Here is a 12,405-nt window from a genome sequence, read left to right as displayed (position 1 = left end):
TCACCTTACACCCTAGTGCTAGTGCATTGTCTGGTACTAGATGGCACTTGATAAGTAGTCAAATGGAAGAGCAAGTGACAGCCAGGACCTGAAATGATCCACAGTATATGAGGTGTGGGTATAAAGTAGTAAGTTTGGTCTTTTTACCAGACATACTTAAAACATGAATAGCTCTTAAAGCTGCCAGCTTAGCTCTCATCACTTAGTTCATTTCTTAAGTCTTCTCTGGGACTTGGCTTTTTTTAGTCGTTTTTATGAGTCAGCAGCACATTTGTTAAGATGTTAGCATTCACAAAGGGCTTTCCCATATGTTTTCTCATTGGAATAGTCATCCCCATCTTGAAATTAGGACACTTAATTACAGATATAGAATAAATTTGCCATGTCACACAGCAAGTGCATGACAGGGTGGACTTGAACACAGCTCCCCAGTGCCAGCTTGGTGCTTTTTCCGCTCTGTCCAGGGTCATGGACCTCTTACATGTTTTCTAGGAAAGCATCATCTAATAAAACTAAATTCATTTTATAAAGCACATTAGAAACTCAAAATTTTGAGTCAGGATGTCTTGGTTGTCGTCACTAGTGCTGTTTTGTTTCGAGGAGTCTTCTGGTTTCCATTTGTGCTATTTTTAAGAACTCAACTAAAACTTAAGGTCATAATAAATGGTTAATTTCCTGCACCCTGTTCTTGTGTTGATAGCCTGCACTGCAGGGTCTGGAGCTGTGTTTGACCCCTCTCTTCCCGCTCTCCTTGGCAGGGGCTGCTGTATAGTGTGTGCTTAGCATCTTACTGGAGAGTAGCACTCACCTCAGTGTGATTGCTCTTCCCAGGACTGGACATTCAGGAGCTTCATCTGAGACAGTCTCTAGCCTTCCTTTTGATTTTATTTTTACTAATGACAGGTTGTATTCCTTTAAACTTGGGCCTCTAAGGCTGGCAACTTAAAATGCAACCTACGGGTTACTCGTCTGTGGCTCACTCCAGCATTCCAGGGAATGCCTGTTGACATGAAGATATCCTCTGACCTCTTGTCTAAGTCACTCACCCTAGGTCAAAAGACCCTGTCACCAGGACCCACCACTGGCACAATAGTTGCCATCTAAAGCAGTCTATTGTTCTTTCTTTCCAGTTGAAGACAGCCTTAACAGCTGCTTTTCATGTGCTTTATATCAAAAAAAAGCAACTTTACTCTGCTTTTACTTTCTGAAAATAGACATATTTTCAGATATGGGTCATAAGCATGACCCATAGCTTATGTCTCCTTTAATAGACCAGCTGTTTCAACCTGGCTGTTAGTTGTGAAATATGAGTGGGTGTAGGTGTGTGGGAATAGAATCCTAACTGCTCTTGGTAATACTAAGCCATTCCTTGCCGCGTGATTTCAGCATCCTGCCTTCCAGCTGGACACCTTCTCTGCCCTTTGGCCTGATTTTCTTGTTCATAACATGGCAAATTATTTCATGACTAATCCTTCTTTCAGACCTGAAATCATTATTAGTTTTTAACTTTGGAGGGTTTTTAGATCCCCTCTGATTTTCAGATGTAGTTGCCAGTGGTTTAATTTCTGTAAAATTTCTAAGTAGATTCTGACAATTTGTTTTTATTGACGGTGCAGTTTGTTGTTTTGTTGTTGTTTTATAATTGCAAGACAGAAGAAAGGAATCTTAGGAACAGATTTTATCTGTGAAATGTAATGTAGAATTTTGGCTAAAGTATGAAGAATGGAATAGATGGCATAAAAGGTGACATTTTTGCTCATTTTATTTCTGGGTGATAGTCTTGTTTCTATTTTGAGGTTCTGAAAGCCCATTTAAAGAGCCTTTCGGTGGAAAATAAGAGAGCAGCTAAATTCTGAAGTCACAGTAAGAACCCATGAACTTTCTGGGTGCCCAGGTCTCAGTAACACTCTCCTGTGAAGGGACTTTCTTCTTTTACACTCTTAACTTAGGTGTATTGCACTATAGTCTTGATATACAAAAATACAAGCAGATGGGCATAGCCTTCTGTGGAGTTCTGGCTCAGCACAAGGTTATAGGTCTGAAATGGGCAGACTCCGTGGGCCTCTGGTCTAGGTGACTGCAGAGTTCTTTCCACCCAACTGACCCTAATAGAGATCTGGGCCCCAACCCAGAGGCTGAGCCCTGCTGTATTTTTGTGAGTAGCATACCCACCCCCATGGTCATCCTAGGCAGCAGCTGGCACCCAAGTGGTTCTGGGTTGGGCAGGGTAGTCTACTTTTGGACCTGCCTGGGATAAAGATCTGAGATTGCAGTGGGGAAAAAAGCTCTTCCCAAATAGCCATACTGTTGGATGGAAATCCTGCCCTCCCCAGCCCAAGTTTATTACATAAAAGTTTTAAGCTATAATTACCTCAGGGCCTACCTGTGTTTTCTGTTAATTGCTATAACTTTCAGGTAAAGCTACACCAACAAACTAGCAATTATTCCTGCCCTCAGAAAACATCTGCACACCCTGCCATTCTTCAGGGGCTCAGGCCTTATGATAGCCCCCAGGCAGCACCCACAGTCCCACAGACTGGTAGAGGTGCTGGTGCCTGCTCTAAACCAAATTTTTGAGTACTTCCCAGGTACCAGACCAAGGCTTCTTGGGTCCTAGCATCTAGACCCTGGGATTCTGCCTGGCTTGTAGAACAGAACTGCTGGCCTGAGCTTCCTGTTGGGGACAAGGGATGGTGCCATTAGCACTGGGTAAAGAACTTGACATTTTAGAAACCACTTTAACTATCAGTTCATTCTACTGTATGCTTGGCACAATGCAGGGTGAGAGGGAAATGTATACACTTAGCAGATGTAGCTAAGAAGTAGATTGAGTGGAAGTTGAGTAAGTCATTTTCATTGATGTTTGTCCAAGAATGTTGTTGATTTTTTTATGGTGGAAAAGAATTTAGGTATATTTGGAAAGGCAGGTAAAAAACTAAAGTAAATATTAAATTAGTTGAGTTGACAGTTCAAATCGAAGCAGAACACTTTTGTCTTGGAAAAGTTTAGCTTTGATCAGCACAGCCCAATCTGAACCTAAACTTTAGAATCAAAGCAACTCAGAAGGTAGGTGGATCCATAGTGGGATTCAGCAGGTTCTGGCTTCATGGTGTTCACAGAGTTGTTGTTGTCATGGGAAAAGAAGCAAAAATATTTTTTTAAGGATGTGGAGTTTAGGACATTTAGTAAGTCAGTGAGGGTTTTACATAGTTACTCCCAATCTGTTGAATAATTAGAAGCTTCAGATTGTTTCTCAGGAACTCCACCCTTGGTTTCCAACCTCTTCCTTCTTGAAGAGGATTTACTGTGCTCATCATACTCGAAGGTGGACAATGTGTAGACCTTTGTGTAATAGACTTCAGTCCACCTGTAAAGTGACCTTATAGACGTTTCTTTCAAAGCGACAGACATCGTTGCTCCTCACTAGCTCACCCTTGACCTTTAACCCTGTGTATCCCCTATTAGTTGTTGCTTTAAGCATAGGGGTGTGGGTGAATGAAGAGGAATGAGGGAGGCTTGGAGGAGTAAGGAAGTTAGAGACACTTGTAGAAGAAATGGATATATTTCCTAAGAATTGACTGCACACTGTTGCATAAACACTTATGTGGCCTCCTGGTTTCATCTGGCTGACCATGGTTCACCAGTGAATGCTAAGTGAGAACATGTTTCATTGAACTACAGGGAAACCCACTTATCAGCCTGTGTCAGTGCCCATACTTGGCAAAGGGTGGCTCCATTTTGTTGACTTCCCTTTGGACGTCCATGGTCAGAAGTACATTTGTGGGCCATCATGGGTATCATCTAGGGAATACCCCACTCAAAAACATCCATCTGCTCAGGGAGAAGTATAAGATTGGTATTGTTTTCTTTTTCCTTTTATTTATTTATTTTTTAAACTATATAGTTTCATGAATACTTAGGAATTGAAAATGATAATGAGTATTGCTTAAGTCCCTCAAAACAGGTTTCTGAAGGAGAATCAGGTGAGTACCAATATGCTAGTGTCTCCTGTAACACTCACCAGGTAACTGGGTCCTAAGCTAAATGACCATCTCAGCTTGTCCTGGATCATGCCATACCACTGAGAAGCAATGTGAAGTCTGTGCCTTCCCTGTCTGCTCATGTCAGTACAGAGTGAGAGAAAACAAGTTCCATAATGCTGAATATCAGCATAATACACAGAACCTGGAAAGATATTTGCTCTGCTCAGAGCTATAGTCCACACAAGAGACATCTGAGGTCTGTGTCAGACTAGGAGGAAGAGGGTTGGCAAGTTTCTTGAGTTCTCCCATTTTGTCACTAATTGATTTTGGTTCTCCTAGAAAGAATCTGCTGAAGGTGAGGGTCATGGATTTTATCACCTCTATAGCCATCTTGCCCCTGCTGTTTGGCTGTGTGGGAATCTTCAGCCTCTTCAAGCTGCTGCAGTACATGCGCATGAAGGCTTATATCCGGAATGCCGTGGTGATCATTACAGGCGCTACCTCAGGACTGGGGCGAGGTGAGTCCTGGAGGCAGTGCTGTCAGGGGAGTAGGAAAGTTGGCCCCAGGCTTGAGGAGCAGCTTAGATGTACAGGGACCACCAGCACAGGTGCATATAAGTGAAGCAGGCTGGGTGACTTGGGAATAAGAGTATGGCGCTGTCCTTGGTCCAGTTGGAAAAAGCAAGAGCTTAAGTGCATTAAGTGCAATGAGACGTGGCCCCTGACTTTCAGCATCAGTTTTGGGAGGCAAAGACCAGTGAAGAAGAACGTGGCAAACTAGAGACCATATGTCCCATCTGAGGGGGCAGCCTTACTCAGCTCCAACTGGTTGTTGAAATAGGGATTTTTATGTGAAGCCTCCCAATTTTCAAATATGGACAACTAATAACCTTTGTGAGGGCCAAACAAAGCTAATCTTTTCCTGGATTCAGCCAGCATCCCTGGTTTATGGCCTTGGTGTCACCTTCTCCACAGCTTCCCCTCACTGGGCCATGCCTCCAGCTGTACCCTGGACACAGCTTTGGCAGGGGCGGAAACAGAATAGGTGATGCCTCAGCTAACCAGGTTCTCCAATTTAATTCCATGGTAATTTGGTGAATGCATTATGCTTCTAGGTCCCAGGAATTATATGCTGGGACATAGGTCTGGAGTCAGTCATCCCTCACCCACAATACAAATGAGTTTGTAGAGCTACTATTATTTTCCTTTCAAACATGTATATTGACTTTGGCAGTGAAGGAAAGTGATATATGTCATCCCAAAATATGCTACTTTGGCATGTTGATTATTTTGAAGTTACTTAAGAAACAGCAAGTGCAGGAAGGACATTCTGACCCTTCTTTGTTCCCCTGAAAGCAGGAAATAGTTCTTCTGTGTAAAAGGCTCTTCCCATACCAGGAGGTAGAAAGCATCTTTATCAGAGAGAAAGAATTGAAGCTGAGAAGACTGTACAAATAAATGGTGTTATTTCTTCACTAATTTACTACCGAAAGCCCAAACCCCTTGTCTTGTCAATTCTTCACAGTTATTATTTCTTCTAAAAGGTATAAAAGCTGCCTATTTTGGTTACTTCTCAGAGCCTCATATTTTGGGGGGCTCCTATATATACAAAATTAAAATTTTTTCTCCTGTTAATCTGTCTTATATCAACTTAATTATTAGACCAGCCATTGAACCTAGAAGGGAGGAAGAGGAGTTTTCTTCTCCTGTAGCAGAGTGTGCAAAGGGCAAACACAGGCATGTGGCATGGAGTTTTCTGCCCTCTTTCTCAGCATCTGTACGTTGTCCACACTTGAGCTCAATTTCATGGAGGAAGGCTCAGAGGAGCCCTAAATTGTGGTAAATCAACCATTGCTGCATCTTTTGGTTGGTGACAGTGCAGCTAGCTAGCACTGATGGAGCATCTCCCATATGCAAGGCTCTGGGCCAGGTGCTGGGACAAGCAGATGAAAAACAGGGTCCCATAAGGTGTTCACGGTCTGATGGAGAGTGGCAAGGACTTATCTCAGTATATTGCCATTTTAGTAATAGATGTTCCCAACCAGGCTTGGTAGAGGGAAGGCACATTTATATGCACTGGCTTGTGCTTTATATTACTTTATCCTTACAGCTAAGATTCAGAGAAGGTATGACTTGCCCTAGGACTTTTAGCCAGAAAATGTAAAGCCAAGTTTCAAACCCATATCTCTTTGACTCTAGGACTTAGTCTTGTCTCACCTAAGGGGGAGATGGCCAGGGGAAAAGAATGATGGGCTAGCAGGGAGGGCACTGCAGTTGAGCCCAAAGCTGGGAGCAGCACGGTTGTGCATGTGCTGGTAAGAACTTGGGTGTTGCAGGAACACAAAGGAACAGATGGGGCCTTGTCTGCAGGGTAAGTGGCTTGCAGTGGCCAGGGGAAACCTGGGAAGGTTTTAGGTAGCATGGATTCATTTGTATGCCACTCTAATGTTTAGGTGAGATCTCTGGGAAGTGAACCCTGGGTCTGTCCTTAGATATCCAGACATTAATGGGGACAACTGCCTCCAGGCCCTTTGCCATAGTTGGTTCTCTGTTCTTACTCAGTTACTATATATAGGGTAGTCAGCAGCTGCTTCTCAATCTCAGAGAGAAGCATTTTTTAAAAAGTCTTTGAGGAGTATTTGAGAGTTGGCTAAAATGGAAAGGTGTAGAGTTGCAGGTGGTCAGGTATATAGACGTTTGAGAAGGATATTGTTCTCTATCATTCTACATTTCCTCTTCCAGACACCAAGACTGTGAAGAGAATAGAAAATATAATTAAAAAAAAAAAATCCTGCATATATAATATGTCAACTGTTTTCTGAATTCCAAATTGCTCTGCTTATATTCTGCCCTATTTAACATCTTAGGGATAGAACTCCATAGATGTTTTTCCCCTCCAGCCAGATAAAATAGGAGCAGATTGTTGACTGGCCATTTCAAGTACAAACATCCCCTGTTAGTGACTGCCAAGGATGTATTGCTTCTCCTTAGTGTCTCTGAGAAGGAAGACCCTGCCTTGCCCTCGGTGGTTCTGCCCACTATGTTAGTCACTTGGGAGGTTCTAGTTATATATGAAGATGAGTCTTCAGACAACTTTTCGTATTTCTTTTATTTTGTCTCCTATTTTGTATATTTAAGTTACATTAGCTTGTCCTTGTAAAACAGTAGGACCATTGACTAAAGGAACAGAATGTTCTGGATGCTCACTTTAGCCAGTCTAAGCCCTGAAGTCATGAAGAGTACTTTTCATTTACAAGCCAGGAGTGTGGCAGCACTGGAGAGTCATCCGGCAATTCTAGATCAATGGTACCTTAGAACTCTTCCTTTTTCACTTGACCCTTCTGCCTCCCTGTATCAGCTTTTTCAAGAAACAAAAATGCAATTTTTCCAATCTCTTATTTCCATTTCTGTCACTCCCTATACAAACGTTCATTTCCTCCCTTTTTGGCTCTGCTAGGAAGCAAAGCTTAAGCAGAATATAGGTGACTATATCCAAAAGCTGTTTATACACCAGACTGCCTTCCCTCAACCTTTGCTTCTGCGTCTCTGCTCCTTTCATTGGCACCTCACAAAATATCCATTGTATTGGTCAAGACAGGTCAAAATGATGTGAGGAAGCCAAGAGGGCTGGAAGTTTCTAATCTTTGGGAATGATTTGGTAAACCAGATGAGCAGTTCTAGCTTCAGGAATGCTGGCATCTAGCTTTGAAAGCGACCATCCCATCCTCTGCCACCTCCCTGAGGCCTTTGCTGCTCAGTTGAGAAGGGCAGGCAGGGCAATGGATGTGACTCCAACCAGACTACCCACGGACAAGCAGAGCAGGGGCTGCAACTCTCTCTGGGTTTGTGCCCTTCGTCCAGATAAGCCAGTGAACAAACCAACCAGATCTTCAAAGAAGGTTATACAGCACACCTGAAAATGTATTGATGTAGTTCAGTTAGCACCTCCTTCCAGAAAACTTCATCCACGTGCAGGGAGGTGCTGGCCTGGGGATGGCAAAGTAAAAGTGTAAGAGAAGCTAAAGGAAGCACTATAGAGTAAAAAGAGAAGGCTTTGCTTCATAAGACAATCCAGATGTCAAAAAACTTGCTTTTCTTGGAGGATTCTGGAATTTCTTATCCTCTCAGGTTTTGAACTCTTCTAGCTTTAAAGAATTTTGACACTTTTGTAGGAGAGGGGCTGTCAGACCAGTATACCCTTCTTAGACTCTACTACCTCCTCCCTTCCAGAAGAGGAAGTGACAACCTTGATTCTTCACCTCTCCCCAAGCTACTCCTGGGGCAGGCCTGTCCCTTCTGTGAGCCAAGGGGGCACTAATATACCACTTAACTGCCTTAGCCTCTAAGATTCTGTCAGCCAGGGCTGAGGGTTCTGTGCAGACATGCTGGTGAGCATTTGAGGAAGACTACCCCTTGCTTGAAGATAGGCAGTACTTCTTTAAGCCCTTGCATTTCAGTTTTTGTCAACAGTTTTTAAAACGTTTAAAAAAGGCAGCTTAGAAATAAAAAAACAACACTTTTGTAATACCTCTCTTTATAGTGCTTTGTATCAACTACTGTATCTACCTGAACTCATTCAGTTCCAGTGCTATTTTTATCTACATCTTACATAAGAGGAAATTGAGAAACAAAGCGGTTATAAGTTACCCAGGATCACAGAACCAGTAAGTGTCCCAAGTTGGAATTCAACACAGAAAGTCTAGTCCTTTCTCTTGACCCCTGAGGTGTACTAGTTTTCATAAGCTGTAAATTTTCAGGGCACTGAACATGTTTTGGAGCAAGGCAAGCAAGAAATAAGAAGACCTCATCCTCTGCTTCTTCCCTCTCCCCTTAGGTTAGCCCCCAGGTTCTGGTGGTCTCCCCTCCTTGCCCCTTCTCCTTGACCTCTGGAGATTTATGTGGGACCTTTGCTGGGCTAGTCCTAATGATGCTGCCCCCATCACACCTGAGGTCTCTCGCTGGGATTTTGATATCAGAGTGTGGATGAGACAAGTCAAAGGCTCCTCTCCTGTCTGCACTGGGGTTGTGCTGATGGGAGCCCAAAGCTGGCTATAGCCCCATTCTATCTTGTGTGGAAGCCAGGTTAGGAGAATGAAGTGGAGAAAGAACATGCCGACATTGAGAGTGTATGGTTCCTGCTACCAGAGGCCCTGGGCAGCCACCATTCCTGTTTTTCCTAAGTCCTGACCATTCAGCTTTTTCTCTTAATTCTTGAGCTATCCCAGAATGCTCCTGATAAATCCTCTTTTTGCTTTGCCATAGTGTAAGCCGAGTCTCTTTTCTTGACAACAAAAGAATATTAACTAATAGAGGTCCCCAAATAGTTCTGGACTCTCCCTCACCATTGTCTTAGTTGATGTCCTAATCATTTTCACTTGAATGTTGTAGTGGACTCAGTGGAGCCTGGTCTTTTCCCATCCCTTTTCTTCCCACCCAGCAGCAGAGAGCCTTTTAAAATGCAGCCAACCTTTTATAATCCTTTGCTGTTATAGGCACTTAGCATGCCTACAACAGGTACTCTCTACTATCCAGTTGTTTTATTTCCCAGACTAGCAAGGCTGGTAGACTCTCTACTTTCTGCCCCAGCTGTATCTGTTTGTGGTCCCTCAGGCACTCTGTGTACTCTGCTCTTCCTGCCTCAAGCACTCCCCAGGAAACAGCCCTGCTGGCCTCCCCAGCCCTCCTCAACAGAGTCCTGTGTCCCCTGTGTTTCTACAGAACCATTTTAAGTACCCTTGGTAGATATATACCTGTTTTATTCAGGTGACTTGGGAAACAGCCTAGGTTGTGCTAGAACATAGGCCTTAGCAAACAAGGCATCACAATAGCAGGTGCTGCCTGATCATTGGGCACATCACTTAACCTTGCTGAGCTTCCTTAGCTGTGAAAATGGGGATAATGCTCACGGGATTGTTCAGAGCTAGAGATGGTTATGGGAAGTTCTGAGCATAGTACCTAACAAATATGTCCATCACTCCCTGCCTTCTACTTGCCCTGTGGATATCTATCACACCACTGAACATGAGCTCTCTAAGGCAACGACAGAGTTCATCACTGGACTCAAATTTCTAGCTCTATACCTGGTGCACAACTGGGGCTAACAGATGTGTTTTGGGAGCATGGAGAAATAATACATATTCTGAGACATTGGCTAAGTTTGAACTATATTGGGAAGAAAGGCATTGAATTTCCTCAGCTGCCAAGGTTCTCTCTTCTTCCTTTAGAATGTGCCAGAGTCTTCTTTGCTGCAGGTGCTAAGCTGGTGCTGTGTGGCCGGAACAGGGAGGCCCTAGAAGAGCTCACCAGAGAACTTGCTGCTTCTCGAGTCACTGAGGTGAGCCCAGGAGCATGTTTTCTGTAGGGAAAGGGTGCAGTCCATCCTCTGCTGAGATAGTAGCCCATTCCTGGGCTACTGGACATGGTCACATTGCATTGGAAAGACAGCAAGTCTCCACAGGAAACTGGGCTTTGTGGCCTGAGGAAGAACTATCATACAGTTCAAATTCTGACTCCACACTTATTAGCACTGCGAGTTTAGTAAGCTCCCTCTGTGACTGCTCCCCTATTCCCATTTTACCTGGCTAATCTACGTTTTTTTTTTTTTTTGCTGTGGAAGAGAGGATAAGGGCAGGTTGACAATGATTTTTAAAATTTTAATTGTGGAAAAATAGACATAATATTTATCATTTTAACCATTTATAAGCGTACAACTCACTGGCATTAAGTACACTCACAATGTGTGTAATTGTGTGTCATTGTCAGCAACTATCTATACTCAATATCTTTTCATCATCGCCAATGAAAGTTCTATGCCCATTAAATAATAATACATTCTTATCTTCTCTCCCCAGCCCCTGGAAACCTTTATTCTAATTTCTGTCTTTATGAATTCACCTATTCTAGATACCTTATATAAGTGGGAAAATACAGTATTTGTCTGGCTACTTCACTAAGCATTAGTGTCATCAAGATTAATTTATATTGTAGCATGTATCAAATTTTCATTCCTTTTTTTTAGCATAATATTCCGTTGTATGTCTATGCCCCATTTTGTTTATACATTCGTTTGTTAATGGACACTGTCGTTGTTTCCACCTTTTGGCTTTTGTGACTAATGCTGCTATGAACATCGGTGTACACATATTTGTTTGAGTCCCAGCTTTCAATTTTTTTGGATTTACACCTAGGAGTGGGATTGCTGAGTTATATTTAACCTTTTGAGAACTGCCAAACTGTTTTCCACAGCAGCTATACCATTTTATATTCCCAAAAGCAGTGCATGAGGGTTCCAATTTCTCCACATCCTTGCCAACACTTGTTAGTTTCTGTTTTTTGTTTTTTCTTTTAATCCCAACCTTGGAAGTGTGATGTGGTATCTCATTATGGTTTTTAATTTGCATTTCTCTTATTACAAGTGATGTTGAACATCATGTGCTTATTGACTTTTTCCACAGCTTTATTCAAATATAATAGACAGTTGCTCATACTTACATTGTACAATTCAATTAGTTTTATTAATTATAGTTGGCATACAATATATATTAGTTTCTTGGAATCACATCAAAGTTGTGACAGAAACACGGAGCAAACAGCAAGCAGAGTCACCTGGGGTCTAGATGAACAAGCTTTACAACTAGAGAGAGCAATAAGAAATCACCCTGTAATGGGAAGAGGTAGGACAGGGCGAGGACACAAAGCTGCCCGTCCAGAGTGGCTGAGTGGGACAAAGGCTATGGCAGCAGGAGCTGGCAGCCACGGACTTCTCTTAAAAGGGCTGTGTCTGCAAACAGACTTCCGGTGACAGACTTCCTTGCTCTGAGCACTGATGCTAGGTCAGCTGCTCGGAGAGGGTGGGGACACTAGGGACTTACAGGGGACACCGAGTTGTTGGAATGAGGGCTGGAGGCAAGGCTTTCTCCCTGGCATTGTTCCTCTTTTGAGCCTCCCCCCCCCCCCCCACCACCTTCCCAGTGTGTAGATACAGCGCACCATAGCTGGGACATCATCGAACTGGATAAGAGAAGACTCCCTGAAAATCCACTTCTCCAAACTCACAGCCCCACCTAAGCCACATTTAATTGTATCCTCGGTGTGCTCTGTGTTCCTTAGCACTAGTGGCAGCTAACCTTGGGTTCTGGCATAGCCTCTTGAGGCAACTATAAGCACAGCATCTGTGGATTGCTTGCTGACTCTTAACTGCAGGGGCACAGGCTGGGGCTAAACTTGGCCTGCATCTGAACCACTCTTAGGACTGTGCCACTGGACACCTACTACTTAAAGCCATGCTAATAAGACTGGGAGACAGGAGCTTTGCTTAGTACATAGAAACAGACACAGAAAGGCAGCCAAAACAGGAAGAAAGAGAAGGAGAAACCATATGAGAGAACAGAGCAAAGATCCAGGAATAATGGAGTCAAGCAAT

The 12,405-nt window shown here is 43.2% G+C and overlaps 1 protein-coding gene across 6 annotated transcripts in view; it reads left to right on the top strand.

Moving 5' to 3' along the window:
- DHRS7B (dehydrogenase/reductase 7B) overlaps positions 1-12,405 on the top strand; it is a 55,315-nt gene that overhangs the window by 24,843 nt on the left and 18,067 nt on the right. For all 6 annotated transcript variants that reach the window (XM_016137597.2, XM_016137598.2, XM_016137600.2 and 3 more), the window contains 2 exons: positions 4,323-4,501; positions 10,208-10,317. In XM_016137597.2, coding sequence (XP_015993083.2) covers positions 4,323-4,501; positions 10,208-10,317 — 289 coding nt within the window. The remainder of the gene's footprint in view (positions 1-4,322; positions 4,502-10,207; positions 10,318-12,405) is intronic.

This window comes from Rousettus aegyptiacus, unplaced genomic scaffold (assembly GCF_014176215.1).
Source record: "Rousettus aegyptiacus isolate mRouAeg1 unplaced genomic scaffold, mRouAeg1.p scaffold_m13_p_6, whole genome shotgun sequence".
NCBI lineage: Eukaryota > Metazoa > Chordata > Mammalia > Chiroptera > Pteropodidae > Rousettus > Rousettus aegyptiacus.
Note: the sequence above shows the minus strand (reverse complement) of the source record. Positions and strands in the feature narration are given on the sequence as shown.